General features: G+C 42.0%; 2 protein-coding genes across 3 annotated transcripts in view; one reads left to right on the top strand and one right to left on the bottom strand.

Moving 5' to 3' along the window:
• The window catches only part of LOC117042654 (oocyte zinc finger protein XlCOF6-like), a 663370-nt gene that overhangs the window by 80649 nt on the left and 567526 nt on the right, over positions 1-15195 (top strand). The window lies entirely within an intron of this gene.
• Positions 197-9531, bottom strand: LOC117042638 (zinc finger protein 709-like). 2 transcript variants are annotated; one of them, XM_033142205.1, is made up of 4 exons: positions 9365-9531; positions 7909-8289; positions 4027-4153; positions 197-2728 (listed from the first exon to the last, which is right to left on the bottom strand). In XM_033142205.1, exons 2-4 carry the CDS (start codon positions 8272-8274, stop codon positions 414-416), a joined length of 2808 nt encoding a protein of 935 aa, XP_032998096.1. In that variant the 5' UTR covers positions 8275-8289; positions 9365-9531; the 3' UTR covers positions 197-413. The 2 variants fall into 2 exon arrangements, with proteins under 2 accessions (XP_032998096.1, XP_032998097.1); XM_033142206.1 differs by having other exon boundaries at positions 7909-8286.

Below are 15195 nucleotides of genomic sequence, written 5' to 3'. Positions count from 1 at the left end.
TTGATGCTTTTGAATTATGGAGCTGGAGGAGACTCTTGAGAGTCCCGTGGACTGCAAGAAGATCAAACCTATCCATTCTGAAGGAAATCAGCCCTGAGTGCTCACTGGAAGGTCATCCTGAAGCTGAGGGTCCAATACTTTGGCCACCTCATGAGAAGAAAAGACCCCCTGGAAAAGACCCTAATGGTGGAAAAGATTGAGGGCACAAGGAGAAGGGGACGACAGAGGACGAGATGGTTGGACACTGTTCTTGAAGATACCAACATAAGTCTCACCAAACTGCGGGAGGCAGTGGAAGACAGGAGTGCCTGACGTGCTCTAGTCCATGGGGTCACAAAGAGTCGGACACAACTTAACGACTAAACAACAACAACATTACTGTCTCCACTTCCTCTGAAGCCGTTTCCACATTTTCATCGTGTGTGTGTTAGCTGATGTCTTCTAAGGTGTCCATTTTGACTGAAGCTCTTTCCACATTCCATACATTTAAATGGTTTCTCCCCTGTGTGAGTTCGTTGATGTATTATAAGAGTTTCATTTTTACTGAATCTCTTTCCACATTCCATACATTTAAATGGTTTCTCCCCCGTGTGAGTTTGTTGATGTCTTCTAAGTGCTCCACTTGCACTGAAGCTCTTTCCACATTCAATACATTTAAATGGCTTCTCACCCGTGTGAATTCGTTGATGTCTTCTAAGTGTTCCACTATTCCTGAAGCTCTTTCCACACTGCATACATTCAAATGGTTTCTCCCCGGTGTGAGTTCGTTGATGTACTCTAAGGGCTCCACTATGACTGAAGCTCTTTCCACATTCAATACATTCAAATGGTTTCTCTCCTGTGTGAGTTCGTTGATGTTTTCTAAGTGTTCCACTATCACTGAAGCTCTTTCCACATTCAATACATGCAAATGGTTTCTCCCCTGTGTGAATTCGTTGATGTATTGTAAGTGATCCACTTCCACTGAAGCTCTTACCACATTCAATACATTCAAATGGTTTCTCTCCCGTGTGATTTCGTTGATGTATCCTAAGTGTTCTACTTTCATTGAAGCATTTCCCACACTGCATACATTCAAATGGTTTGTCCCCTGTGTGAGTTCGTTGATGTATTCTAAGTGTTCTACTTTCACGGAAGCTCTTACCACATTCAATACATTCAAATGGTTTCTCCCCTGTGTGAGTTCGTTGATGTATTCTAAGTGTTCTACTTTCACGGAAGCTCTTACCACATTCAATACATTTGAATGGTTTCTCCCCGGTGTGAGTTCGTTGATGTATTCTAAGTGCTTCATTATTACTGAAGCTCTTATCACATTCCATACATTCAAATGGTTTCTCTCCCGTGTGAGTTCGTTGATGTATTCTAAGTGCTCCACCTTCACTGAAACTCTTTCCACACTGCATACATTCAAATGGTTTTTCCCCTGTATGAGTTTCTTGATGTTTTCTAAGGTGCCCATATCGACTGAAGCTCTTTCCACATTCCATACATTTAAATGGTTTCTCCCCTGTGTGAGTTCGCTGGTGTATTCTAAGGTCTCCACTTTGATTAAAGCTCTTTCCAGATTCAATACATTTAAATGGTTTCTCCCCTGTGTGAGTTCGTTGGTGTGTTCTAAGGTTTCCACTTTGACTGAAGCTCTTACCACATTCAATACATTTAAATGGTTTCTCCCCCGTGTGAGTTCGTTGATGTATTCTAAGTGCCCCACTTTCACTGAAGCTCTTACCACATTCAATACATTTAAATGGTTTCTCCCCTGTGTGAATTCGTTGATGTATTGTAAGTGTTCCACGTTTCCTGAAGCTCTTTCCACACTGCATACATTCAAATGGTTTCTCCCCCGTGTGACTTCGTTGATGTATTCTAAGTGATCCACTATTGCTGAAGCTCTTTCCACATTCAATACATTTAAATGGCTTCTCCCCTGTGTGAGTTTTTTGATGCATTCCAAGTGCTCTACTTTCACTGAAGCTCTTTCCACATTCCATACATTTAAATGGTTTCTCCCCTGTGTGGGTTCGTTTATGTATTATAAGAGTTTCATTTTTACTGAATCTCTTTCCACATTCCATACATTTAAATGGTTTCTCCCCTGTGTGAGTTCGTTGGTGTACTCTAAGTGCTCCACTTCTCCTGAAGCTCTTTCCACACTGCATACATTCAAATGGTTTCTCCCCTGTGTGAGTTCGTTGATGTATTCTAAGTGATCCACTATTGCTGAAGCTCTTTCCACACTGCATACATTTGAATGGTTTCTCCCCTGTGTGAGTTCGTTGATGTAGTCTAAGTGCTCTACTTTCACTGAAGCTCTTTCCACATTCAATACATTTAAATGGTTTCTCCCCTGTGTGAGTTTGTTGATGTATTCTAAGCTGCCCATATTGACTGAATCTCTTTCCACATTCCATACATTTAAATGGTTTCTCACCTGTGTGAGTTCGTTGGTGTACTCTTAGTGCTCCACTTTGACTAAAGCTCTTACCACATTCAATACATTTAAATGGTTTCTCCCCTGTGTGAGTTCGTTGGTGTACTCTAAGTGATCCACTTGCACTGAAGTTCTTTCCACATTCAGTACATTTAAATGGTTTCTCCCCTGTGTGAGTTCGTTGGTGTATCCTCAGTCTTCCACTTTGACTAAAGCACGTCCCACATTCCATGCATTTAAACGGTTTCTTTGTTCTTCCCAATGAATTCACAGATGGCTCCAAAGAATTCTGACCTGTTTGGGAGGGGGGGGGACAGAATCCTGTTAGATTTTCAAGAAAGACAAAAAAGGAACTGAACACCCCTCAATCCCAATCTGCACCTTCTCTTATTGTAACACTGTCTCCATTCTCCACTGTCCTCTCTATTTTCCAAGTTTTTTTGGAAAGTAGATGAGATAATGGGAAGAGCAACACGATTACTCCATTCACATAATAAAGCAGCACCATTTTATAATACAGATGTATGGTGGAATTGGCTTATTAGACACATCTCTATATTTTTTCTTTTTCAAGTGGGGGAATGATCTCAGACTCGAGTAGAAGCCTCTCATCTGAGTAATAAGTAAAACTTAAGTGTTATTATGCCACATGTAACTGTAAAAATATTGCAATATGTTAGAACATAAGAAGAGCCTGCTGGATTGGGCCAAGGCCCACCTAGCCCAGCATCCTGTTCTCACAGAGGCCAAACAGATGCTTCTGCAAAACCAGCAAGCAGTATTTCAGCACAAGAGTCCTCTCTGCCCTCCTGTGCTTTCCAGGAACTAGTATTAAGAAGCATTATTGCCTAGGACCGCTAGAGGCAGAGCACAGACATCAGTTTATATCCTTTTTTTCCAAGCTATCCAAGTTGCTGGCCGTCACTGTCTCCTGTAGGATGGAAGTCCATAGAATAACTATGCTTCTGTTTATTTATCTTTAGCAGCCCTTATAGGCTGATAAACGCATTATGGCATAAGCTTTTGTGGGCTGCAGTCTGACAAAGTGGATTCTTGACCAGGAAAGCTGGTGCCACTATCAACTTTTGAGTCCCTTTGTTGGCTTTGTGTACTTATTTTGAAATTTGTACCAAGTTTATACCACACTATCTCCATTGAACTTTGATACGGACAAAATTACAGCGGTGCTATAAATTATTATCCCATTCACTCGCTCTCATACACAACCCCAATATGTTAGATTGGCAAGTTTACACAGTTCACTTATCCTCCTTCTTCCTGGCCCTCCCTCCACACAAGACATGATTAAAGATTCAGTGCTTCTGTGTATACCCATGGCACGCAAAACGTCATGGGGAAGAATACTATAGGAGGCATTCAGTACTGTGCTGTGTCAATCACTCCATCACAGAAAGCATGTCAGCTTCCTAGATGTAATGGTTCTCCCTCTCCTGTCTCCATGTATTTAATGTTGCATCTACCTTGTTTCCAAGAGAAGTTTTCTGCCTAGGGGCTGATCATTGGGCTTTCCTCCCACAGCATCCTTCTCCAATTTGATGCCTTCTGGAAGTTGTTAGACCCCAAACCCTTACCCCGAAACCTGGCCTCTTCTTCACTCTCTCCCTCAGCCTTTGCAGAGAGGTGGATGTTTTCTGTGTCCAAGGGATCCTCCTCAGACTTTGGGGACTTAATAACCACATCTTCCACAGGCCGCGATTCCTGGAACAGAGATCAGGATGCAGATTAGGACATCCGGAAAAGCCTGAGAAGCTGCCTGGCAGAGACTCTGGGTTGCAGAACTGTAGGCTGCCATCCTATACATGCTTCCCTGGAAGTAAGTCCCACTGAACTCAATGTGGCTTGCTTCCAAGTAGGCCTCCGCAGGGCTGCCCTGTTAAGAGTATTCAGAATACTTCACATTTGTTGGCCCATTCTGAACTATTGTGTCTCGACTCAATGAGGAGGGATATGAGGAAGCCTTTCATCTGACTGCATAGCCCCTTTGCATTGGGAACAGTAAAACCACAAAGCCACTAATTAACCAGAGTTTCCTTTTTTGACCAAACACCGTTTGAAGTTAGCTTAATATCCCGGCTTGTTCCAAACCTGAAACCTGTAGTTTCCTGGTTTGGGCAAAATGGAAAGTTTCCTGGTTATGGCTCATAAGAGACTGTGTGGTTTCATCACAGTTCACAATCAGGGCCAGTCCAATCATGAGGTAAGCTGGGACAATTCGATTAGCAGGGAGATGCAGGGAGATATGGGACTAGCACATCCCCAGTTCCCCTGTTTGTTAGCCTTGCTGCCAGTGCAGGACAGCTGGTAAATTTGTGAAGCTACCTATGCAGAGTCCTTCTCTTTTCCCCTTGACTCAGCGAGGTGGTTTGACGCGGAGTGTAGACAAGCAAGGAAACTACTGAGACTAACATACCGCAAATATAGAAACTCCGGAGCACCCTCTCTATTTACGGCATACGTCTCTTTAAGACAAAACTACAAACAAACACTAAAGAGAAAAAAACAAAAAGCCGAGAGAACGGCCTGGGGTTGCTTAGTGAAGGCTTCAAACGAGAAAGATACCACCTGTTTTTGGCGCACTATCTCGGGCCTCTTGGATCAGGAGCGCAATGGGCCCATATGCACGGTCGAACCACAGGAGTGGATGAGATATTTTCAAACTCTGTATCAGGATGAGGAATCCCAACAAAAAGAGATAGGTGCTCAGCCAGGGGACTTACCATCTTGGCATCCAGTCTCTGCAGAGCAGGTAGCGAAACTAATTGCACAACTTAAGAACAACAAAGCTCCGGGCATAGACTATATACCTGCAGAACCCCTGAAGACAAATATAGGCTGGTGGGCCCCCCATTGGCAAGAATGTTCTCCTACATCGACCCTACAGGCATAATCCCTGACTGCTGGGCAGAGGCGATAATCATCCCAATCTATAAGAAAGGACCCATGTCGGACCCGGCGAGCTATAGGCCCATCAGTCTCCTCCCTATACCCAGCAAATTTATATGCCAAACACCTTTACATTTAATTAATTAACTGGGTGGAATCTGAGGCAATTCTGGCAGAGGAGCAAGCCGGGTTTAGACAGGGCAGAACGACAATAGACCACTGCTTTGTATTCGCACACCTCATCAATAAATATGTCAAAAAAACACGTGGGGTGCTATACGCGGCCTTCATAGACCTGAGGGCGGCCTTCGACTCAATTTCACGAGTCAGACTTTGGGCCAAACTGAATGCAACTAGCATTGATAAAAGACTATTGGGATTGATAAATTGCCTTTACAAAGATACCAAGCTTTATGTAAGAACATCACTTAATGGGCAACTCATCGGCCCTATTACAGCCACCAAAGGGGTCAAACAAGGCTGCATTTTAGCCCCGGCCCTATTTAATTTATACATCAACTGCCTAACAGCCCCGGAGTTCCATGCCCCCAAATTGGCTGAAAAACCAATTTCAGTGCTCCTGTACGCGGATGACGCGGTTCTCCTTTCACGAACTAAAATTGGCCTCAAAAGACTGATGAGGGAATTTTCGGCTTACTGCAGGAGAGAACAATTGGTGGTGAACTGCCAGAAAACTAAGGTTATGGTGTTTGCTAGGAGACACAGAACACACAGATGGGCAATGGATGATCAGATAATAGAGCAGGTCAAGGTCTTCAAATACCTGGGAATCGTCTTCCAGTCAACAGGGTCGTGGGTGGCACATCAAAAATATGCCAGTGAAAAAGCATCCCAAAGCGCTAAGATTCTGTCGCGCTTTTTCTATACAAAGGGAGGCAGGTATATCCCAGCAGCCTTAGAGGTATTCCAAGCAAAACCTCTGGCACAATTACTCTACGGGGCTCCAATTTGGACGGGGAATCAGTGTAGCATCCTGGAAAAGGTCCAATCAAAATTTCTAAGACAGATCTTTGCCGTTCCACCATGCGCACCAAATGCGGCTCTACGTCTTGAGGCCAGCCTTCCATCTGTTGAAACACGGACTTGGCAAAGAACATTAAATTACTGGCTCCGTCTAAATCTAAATCCATCTGGGCTATTGCATCTAGTCACACGGGATGTACACAAAAGTTCATGGGAAAAGGCTGTACACCAAAAACTCCTCTCGTGTGGCCTGCATGCACAGCATTTACTTACAATGGGCCTATTCAAGGCAAAAAGCCTCATAAAACAGCGCCTGAAGAATATCGAACAGCAAAATAACCTGGCCATCATTAAGAAATTCAGTGCATGGTACATTCATCTTCCCCCCTCCTACCTGGACTCCCAGGCGGCATACCTGTCCAATTTAACTATTCCAAAATATAGACGAGCTTTTACGTTGGCCAGATTAGATATGCTACCTTCCGCTGTTCTTGAAGGCCGATTCTCAAAAACACCATTCCAGAATCGACTCTGCCCCTGTGGAGTCGGTAATGTGGAGACTGTATCACATGTACTCCTGTCTTACCCCTTATATAAAGACTTGAGGGAAGAGATCATCACGCCGCTTATACTCGCCATTCCAGGCCGCTCACCCGAGGACATACTGTTTTTCCTCCTGGCAGACCAGAATACCCAGACAACGGAGAAGGTAGCCAGATTTGTTGAGAGGGCCATGAAATTGAGGGCTGCCAGCTGAATAACAGTGCCCCCTCATAATTAAGATCTCATTTATTCTTGTTTTAATTGTGCCGAATCCCGATTCAGCTCATTTTATTGGTTATATATGGTTTTTATCAGTATCTGTAATTTATTTTTTAATGCAACTGCCTGTGGGCTATGCAAATAAATAAAGTTTGTTGTTGTTGTCTCTTTTGCCCTCTCTCACTAAAGGTTGGGTTGGAATCCTTCCTGGAGTGATGCATTCTGCTTCTGGTGGCCAGGAGACGGTGCTGGTGGCTAGAGATATTTGTTGTAAACCTGGGTCAACATAGGTTACAGCGTAACTTTGCTGCAGGAATGCATTAAAAACTGTCCCTATTTGTAACCCCGCTTTTCAGGCCGCGATTCAGTCATCTGAACCTGGCCATTATCTTTAACAATGTTTCAACAACCTTACAAGGTAGGCCAGTGTTATTCTATTTGCACTACACATGAGATTGCTCAGGTTGCAAGATGTGCTGAGATTTTTACCTCAGTGGAAGGAAAGAGCATTTTGGAAATGGAGGCAATTTAGATGAGGAAAACGGGGGTTGATGGAAGGACACCTCTTCCAACACAGCCTCTGCTCTGATGAAATTCAGAGTCCCCTGCAGCTGCTTAGGTAAAGTAAGAACATCAGGAGATATGATCGCAAACCTCCCATGAATAGTAAAGTTTGGTCTAACAAGCATTTTCAAAGTGGATTAGAGAGAAAGTGCAGGGAGGAGGAATATTCACCACCATAGCTAAACAGAACCTCCATGTCTAGAGGCACTGGACCTGTGACCTCCAGATGGTGGAAACCCAGGTGAGAGCAGGGCACTTACGTTTCCCGGAACCCCCTCAGTGTCTGGGAGCAGGGTCTGGTCTGTCCCCTGTGCTCTCCCACTGGGCCATTGACTGACTTCTGCAGCTCCCCTGAAGGAGGCCGGGAGGACACCATCCCCGGAGTAGGGAGGACTGGGAGCCTGTGGGGTTTCCCAGCTTGAACGAGGAGGGTGCATCGTCTTCAGGAAATCCTGGGTATCCCAGTGCTGCTGCGGCTGCCCCTCCTCTTCCTCCTGCTTAATTTGACATAAATCTGCACAAGGCAGAAGATCCCTGAAGGTCTCAACTTTGCCTGCAGGAGATCTTTTTCCTTTGGACTCCAGTCTCTCAGTTTGAATGGGTCTTCTCGGCCCCTGCTCTTCCATTTTTACACTACACTGCTGGAAAGGAAATAAACACAAAGTAAAATACCAGTGTAGAATAAAACTCAAGAATAAAAACAAAAGCATTTAACCGTTAATCAGTTTTTGAAATACTGTATATAATTACTCTTTCTATTTCTGATTTTCAGGCTGTGAATGACAATCGCTATGTCACCCAAACGCCCCCACCCATGCACGAGAGGAAGTTATCCAAAGACTTGGGGAAACCCCAAGGTTTACAGAACTACAAATAATATTTGGGGGTGGGAGGACCAAGGCAGTGGTAGGGAAATCCAAAAACAACCCAGTGAGAGGACTGAGCATGTTCAGTGACCAGGGAATGCTGATCCAGGCTGCAACTTCCAGCATGTTGGAAAGGCAACAACAGATCTTTGTCCATGATTAAGGCTGCAACAGACCCACCTAACAATTCAAGTACATGACTTCACACAAGAAACTCAAGTTCTTAAGGGTGCTGAGAACTGTAGCAATAAACTACAGTTCCCATGATTCTCTGGTGTAAGCCACGTGCTTTAAATGTATGGTGTCTGCACAGCCTAAGGAACAAACAAAAGGAATATTGACCAACAGAATCAAACAACCCAATTCATGTGGCCTGCTAGTCCCTGCTGTTTCCATCTCCTGCTCTGATCATGTGATGAAACTCTCCGTCCTGGAGAGAGAGAGAGAGAGAGAGAGAGAGAGAGAGAGAGAGAGATGCCTAAAGAGCCCTTAGAGAGATCTTTCAAATTCCAATATCAGCACGAATCAGCACAATGCTGAGATGGGACAGAAGCCCTGATCCAGAGATAAATGATCCCTCTGCCTTGGTCCCCTCATTGTGCCCCTTCAGCTCAGCATCGTCTACTCTATAGGACTGAAGGGAGCAGCTCGCCAGGGTCTCAGGCAGGGTCCTTGCCAGCATTACCCAGAGATGTTTGCCCCTGTGCCCTCCTGCAGATACCCTGCCCCCGAGCTGCGCCCCTTCCCCTTCCTGCCCATTTGGGGGGCGCCCTGCAGCCTCCGGCTGGACTGGGGCCTGATCCTGCCAGGCGAGGCACGTGCTCTCCTCCTCCTGCCCCCCCTCCTGCACCTCTGACTCCTCGCTCCGTCCCTGCACCGGAATCCGGCTCCTCTCCGGGGAAACTCGCCAGGCCACTGGCCGCTGCTCCTCCGCTCTCCTCGGCGGGGGGACAGGAAAGTGCAGCCGCTCTCGAGTCCCCCTGGCTGGCCCCGTTTCCTGCCTCTCTGAGCATCGGAGCTCGCTGCCTGTGGGTTGGGCCCTGGGAGGCTGCAAGGCTGGATGCGCCCCCTTGCAAGGCGAAGGCATCGTGCAGGTAGCGAGAGCTCCCTGCTGCTCCCCCTGCCCTCGTATTTGCAGCCCTCTGCTTCTGATCCTGGAGGTTCTGCTCTTAAATGTCAGGGGAAATAGATTAACCCTATTAGATCTAAACAAAATAAAAAATTCTTTCCAGTAGCACCTTAGAGACCAACTGAGTTTGTTCTTGGTATGAGTTTTCGTCTGCATGCACACTTCTTCAGATAAGAAGAAGATCTGTTCCATTCCTAACTCTGGAGCAGCAGGGAACAAGCTTTTGGCAACCTTCTCTAGGGGTCTTCACATGCCACCCTCTGTGTCCCCTATACACAAATCTCTGAGCTCAGTAGGTAGAGTGTGAGATGCTTAATGTTCAGGGTTGTGGATTCGAGCCTCACGTGAAAAAAGTGGAAATAAAGTGTAATGTTACCTTGAAATTGTGTACACGGTATTCCAATGATTTAAAAAAACCTTTAAAAAACAAAACACCTCCCCCCCAACCCCCAAATAATAATCAAAAGCACAAGGAGACACACACACACCATTTTGGAGTGAGGACCAAAAAATAAAATAAAAATCATTTTATTATTTATTTTCACAGTTCAATCTATCTATAAATTTTATTGTTTATAGCCAATGACCAGCACAATACAATATGAGCAAAAATCACCGGGACAGGTATGGCTGAACTAGTAGGGGAGGATAAACCTGATTTAAAAACTTGACTTGGAATTACCCTTAAAGGATGAAAGATATTGTGTTCTTTAGTGTAAGTAAAATACTTAAACTAAAGTAAAAAGTACTTTAGTTTTATGTTACATTTTTATAAATATATTTGAATAAGTATAAGGATGTGAAATATGAAGAAAAAGGGAAACTGGAAAAACAGAACAAAACAAAGTCACTAAAGAATAGATGGAAGTTATTTAAAAATAATGTTGTTAAAAAGGAATGTGATACACACACGTGGAGTATTTGTTGGATTAACTCTTGTAAAATGAATACATGTAAACCAGCTTAATAGAAGAAGTGTCAGTGTCTATACAGCCTTTTCTTTATAATGAAATATTGCTGGTGGAGAGTGGTATAGGGAAGTCAGTTTTATACATATAATCTTAGTAACCTTTTCCTTTTTAAAAAAAGGAATGGTTAAAAGAAATTTGATAATATTAGAATATATTATTATTATTATTATTATTAGTCTTTATTTGTCTATGGAAACTTTGAGTTTATTTGTGAAGAACATATTATGAAGACTACAAAAAATATGTATCTTATCATAAGTTTGTGTGTTTGTATGTCTGATTGTTGGTGGGGTTTGTTTTGGTATGTATGTCGTCAATGGTATTATGAAAATCAATTAAAAAAAATCTTCTCCATAATCTCTCCCATCTATCAAAATCAATTGCATATCCAATATCTTTCGCCCATCTAATCATTACCTCCTTAGTGATTTCATCCTTCAATTCCCATTCTAACAGTAATCTGTACATTCTAGATATATTCTTTTTCTTAGGCTGTATTAACTCGCTGTGCAATTTAGATGTATTGTTTTCAAATCCTTTCTTTTTATCCTGTCTGAATCTATTTACTAATTGATGATATTGTAGCCAACTATTGCAAAGATGTTTTATTTCCTCATATGGTTTCAAAGGCAAGATCTAGTTTATTTCTGGACGTCTAGCCCATCCTTGCCCGCTAGCGAAGAAGGATTTCAGCCCATGCCATCCATCACAATAAGGCCGCCAGATGACCAACACCTTCCTACAGCGAACACTTGTATTTCTCGCCTTTATGTCCCTCTGTATTCTTCTAAACAGATTCTCAAGCAGAAGTTGCTACTCGCCATTAAGACCAAAAATTTTGGTTTTGTGTAGAGTATAAAAGTGTGTATTGCTGTGTAATATTAATAGCTAGTTTTTTGTAGATTTTCCATTTGTCTATAAAAGTTTATGAAAGTTAATGCTGTCATACTCTCCCTGCTGGTTTTGCAATGACTAAATGCAACATTCCTGTACTAAGTTTGCAACCCAAGGGGCCAAAGGAGCACTAGCAATGTCGGACTGTAACCATTTGCTAGTTGCCGGCTTCCTGGCCAACCCCAGCCAAAGATGACAGCAGAACAATATAAATTACACTGTGATTTAGCTTTTTGCCGGGGGAGGGTGGGGAAGGAATATGTAAAATGTTCTAAGAAAATTCACTGCTGCTTTTGTGGAAAGTGCTTCAGCAAAGGTTCTTGTATAGAGGGAGTAGGGAATTTCAAAATAAAAGATGAAGTATGTTCTGTGTTTTATTTTAACTTTTTTTTTAAACAGTGTTTAATTTTGTGGTTGGCTGCAGTTGTGCATCATGTATATTGAACTTGTAAAAAAGTTCTTGCTAGTTAGAGCTAAGAGTTGAAATCATTCACGTTTGCTTACAAAAACCACTGCCATTGCAAGTTTTGTCTCTTTGCATTGGACTCTGGCACACAAATACCACCACTAATGTTTTGCATGTAATCTGTGTACCTTAGTGAGGATCTTTTTGTACATAACAAGGAAGCCAATGCACAGTAGGGCGTGTCATTTAAGGACGGAAAATTTTATTTTGTGAATTTGCTCAATGAGGGGGTCTAAAAATATGTAATTGCACATGAGGAATCCAAATCTGCAATTATTTTTATGATTGGTTGATGTTTAGCTTGGTAAATTGAGATTTGTTTGAAATACACTAAAAAAAAGCCAAAAACTCGCATTTTGAAGCAAAGTTAAAGTTTTTAATCATTTTATACAAGCAAAATATAAAGAAATTTTATTTCCAGCTGTAACAACATATCATCACTTTATCTTATAACGTCCTATTATAGTTAAAAAAAAGAATAACATTAATTGGAATTAATAACAAGTTTCATCAAGTCCTGTATTGATTCATTTCTTGACAAAAGCAGACGACCTGCTTCTTGGCCTCTCTGCAGCCTCCATGACTTGTTTCACACATCTTTCAATCCCTTGACCATGACAAGGCCACTGAGGAACTTGCATAGGCTTGTCAATAAATTCCTTTATTTCTGTCAAGGTCATTTTGCATGTTAATGGAGGTTCATAAACTCCATCAAACCAGTCTATCAACTCCAATAAGTTTGAAGCAGAGGTGTTTATAGAAGGTGTCTTCCTTGGACGTACTGAAAGGTCTCCAAATATATCATCATTGCCACCTCTCAAATCGATGATCTTTTGAATTCCAGCTCTCCTTTCTTCCTTATTATTTGAGCACAGCAGTGTCTGAATTAACATTTCACTAAATGCATACCACGCTGAACGCTTAACAGTCGGCAAAACAGCAGCCTGGTTTTGCAGTCTAAGCTGTTGCAATTGAAACAACAAATGACATGGGCCTTCTATCCACAAATGTTTTACTTTTATATTGAACCAACACGGATAGTACACACCAACAATGTATTCTACAATCAGCCTTAAATTATTGAGGTTTTTGCCTTTTAGGCCATGTTTGGAAACTCACAAGCGACAAAGTCTGTTTGCTGTTGTAAGCCACCTTACAATGAATTTGAATTTCTTCAAATTCATTGTCTAATGATGACATCAATTTCTCCTGTGCTCTCTTTACTTTATTGTGGTCAACAACAAGTTTCGTATTCTCTTCAGTGATCAAGCCAATATCAATAAATCCAGCGGTGGTAATTGCAGCTGTGGCACGAAGACCAACACCGTATCTGATGCACTGCATAGCAACATTAGGAATATCTAATGTATTGTACTGTTTCTCTCCATTAGAAGTTGAAGGAGCTGCTAAATCATAATTTGATTCACTTCCATCTTCTGTATCAGATTCTTTTTCATTTCCAACCCCGGAGGAACTTTCTTCATGTGATGGAAGTGAAGAAGTCTGCAAACATTCCTTTTTCTATTCAGCATCAGCAATTCTTGTTCTCTCAACTTCTCCTCGCTTTTGCTTCTTTATCAGTCTGTTATGTTCTGGAAAATCTGGCAAACCAATTTGGTGTGGTCCAATAGAACCAATATTGTTTCTCTGGCCTTTAATGAAAGCAAGTTCTTTCACTGGGATCTTCTTGTCTTTAGAGCATGTGCAATTAATGTGAGCTTCTTTTGTGCAATCTGTAGCACAGCCAAATTCAGAGCACATAATGATTTCACATTTGCAATTGAGAATGTCAAAGAGCTTGTCAAGTTTTGAAGCAAAGGCTTCTTTAATATCTAACTTGCCCCTTCCAAGAGATATGTTTTCTGCTTGCTCTCAACTTTCTTGAATCTTTGCTAATACTGTAACTCTTGAATTCACAACAGGGAAAACAAAAGAACAGTTTGCTCGTTCCCATTTTTCAAGTACTTTAGGCTATAAGTCTTTTGCAACACTGGCAGCTGGATAGTTTCTCATATCCTCACTTACTTTGTTCTCTCAGCAACAGTCCATATCTTAACATGTCTCGCAAAGTTGGTAATTCAGAAGGCAACATGTCTCTTCCACTTCCAATAAGGTTGCTCATATGTGTGAATGTTCCCTGCCTTGTTCTCTTCTTTGTAGTCATAGTGAAGCAGTTGTCACTGGTTGTACAAAGCAAAAAAGAAATCGCATACCATTGTATAATATTAGAATCATAGAATCCTAGAGTTGGAAGAGACCACAAGGGCCATCCAGTCCAACCCTCTGCCAAGCAGGAAACACCATCAAAGCATTCCTGACAGATGGCTGTCAAGCCTCCGCTTAAAGACCTCCAAAGAAGGAGACTCCACCACATTCCTTGGCAGCAAATTGCACTGTCGAACAGCTCTTACTGTCTGGAAGTTCTTCCTAATATTTAGGTGGAATCTTCTTTCTTGTAGTTTGAATCCATTGCCCCGTGTCCGCTTCTCTGGAGCAGCAGAAAACAACCTTTCTCCCTCCTCTATATGACATCCTTTGATATATTTGAACATGGCTGTCATATCACCCCTTAACCTTCTCTTCTCCAGACTAAACATACCCAGTATTAATAATACAGATAATTACATATTAATAATTAATAATATTAATATTAATAATACAGATAACTACAATACATATATAACAGAACTACAATATCTTGTAATCAATTTTAGGCACTTATCAACATCTGTTTTCATGAAAATTTGGGAATAACATATACGTTTAAATGACAGAAAAATTTAAAAAAATTAAAAAGTAGGAACTTTTCACATAGATATTTACCAAGCAAAACCTAAATATTTACAAGTAACCAAAATATATTTCAAATTACCTAATCATACCACAACTTTTTAACACCCCTCAAATCAGGATTTTTAAAGATGAAAAATTCAACACGACCTAATGCACAGTATTTAATCGTTCACAATCAACATTTTTGTATCCCTCTTTCCTCGAGCAATCAGTCAGAAGGTGGTTCCACTTCCAACTCCAACCTGGACACTTGTTCTGCTGTGTCTCAGACTGTTTAAAATTTCAGCCTAGGCACTACCTGGTAACTGTAAAATGTTTATAAGATCATGATTATTTGAAGGTACATTTTGGAGCTCCTTCATGGATCACTGCCTTGTCGTGGCGAAGGGGCTTGAATTACTCAGGGAAGCTATGGACAGGTCAAGATG

This window comes from Lacerta agilis, chromosome 2 (genome assembly GCF_009819535.1).
Source record: "Lacerta agilis isolate rLacAgi1 chromosome 2, rLacAgi1.pri, whole genome shotgun sequence".
Classification (NCBI taxonomy): Eukaryota; Metazoa; Chordata; class Lepidosauria; order Squamata; family Lacertidae; genus Lacerta; species Lacerta agilis.
This window is presented reverse-complemented; position numbering and strand designations above follow the sequence as displayed.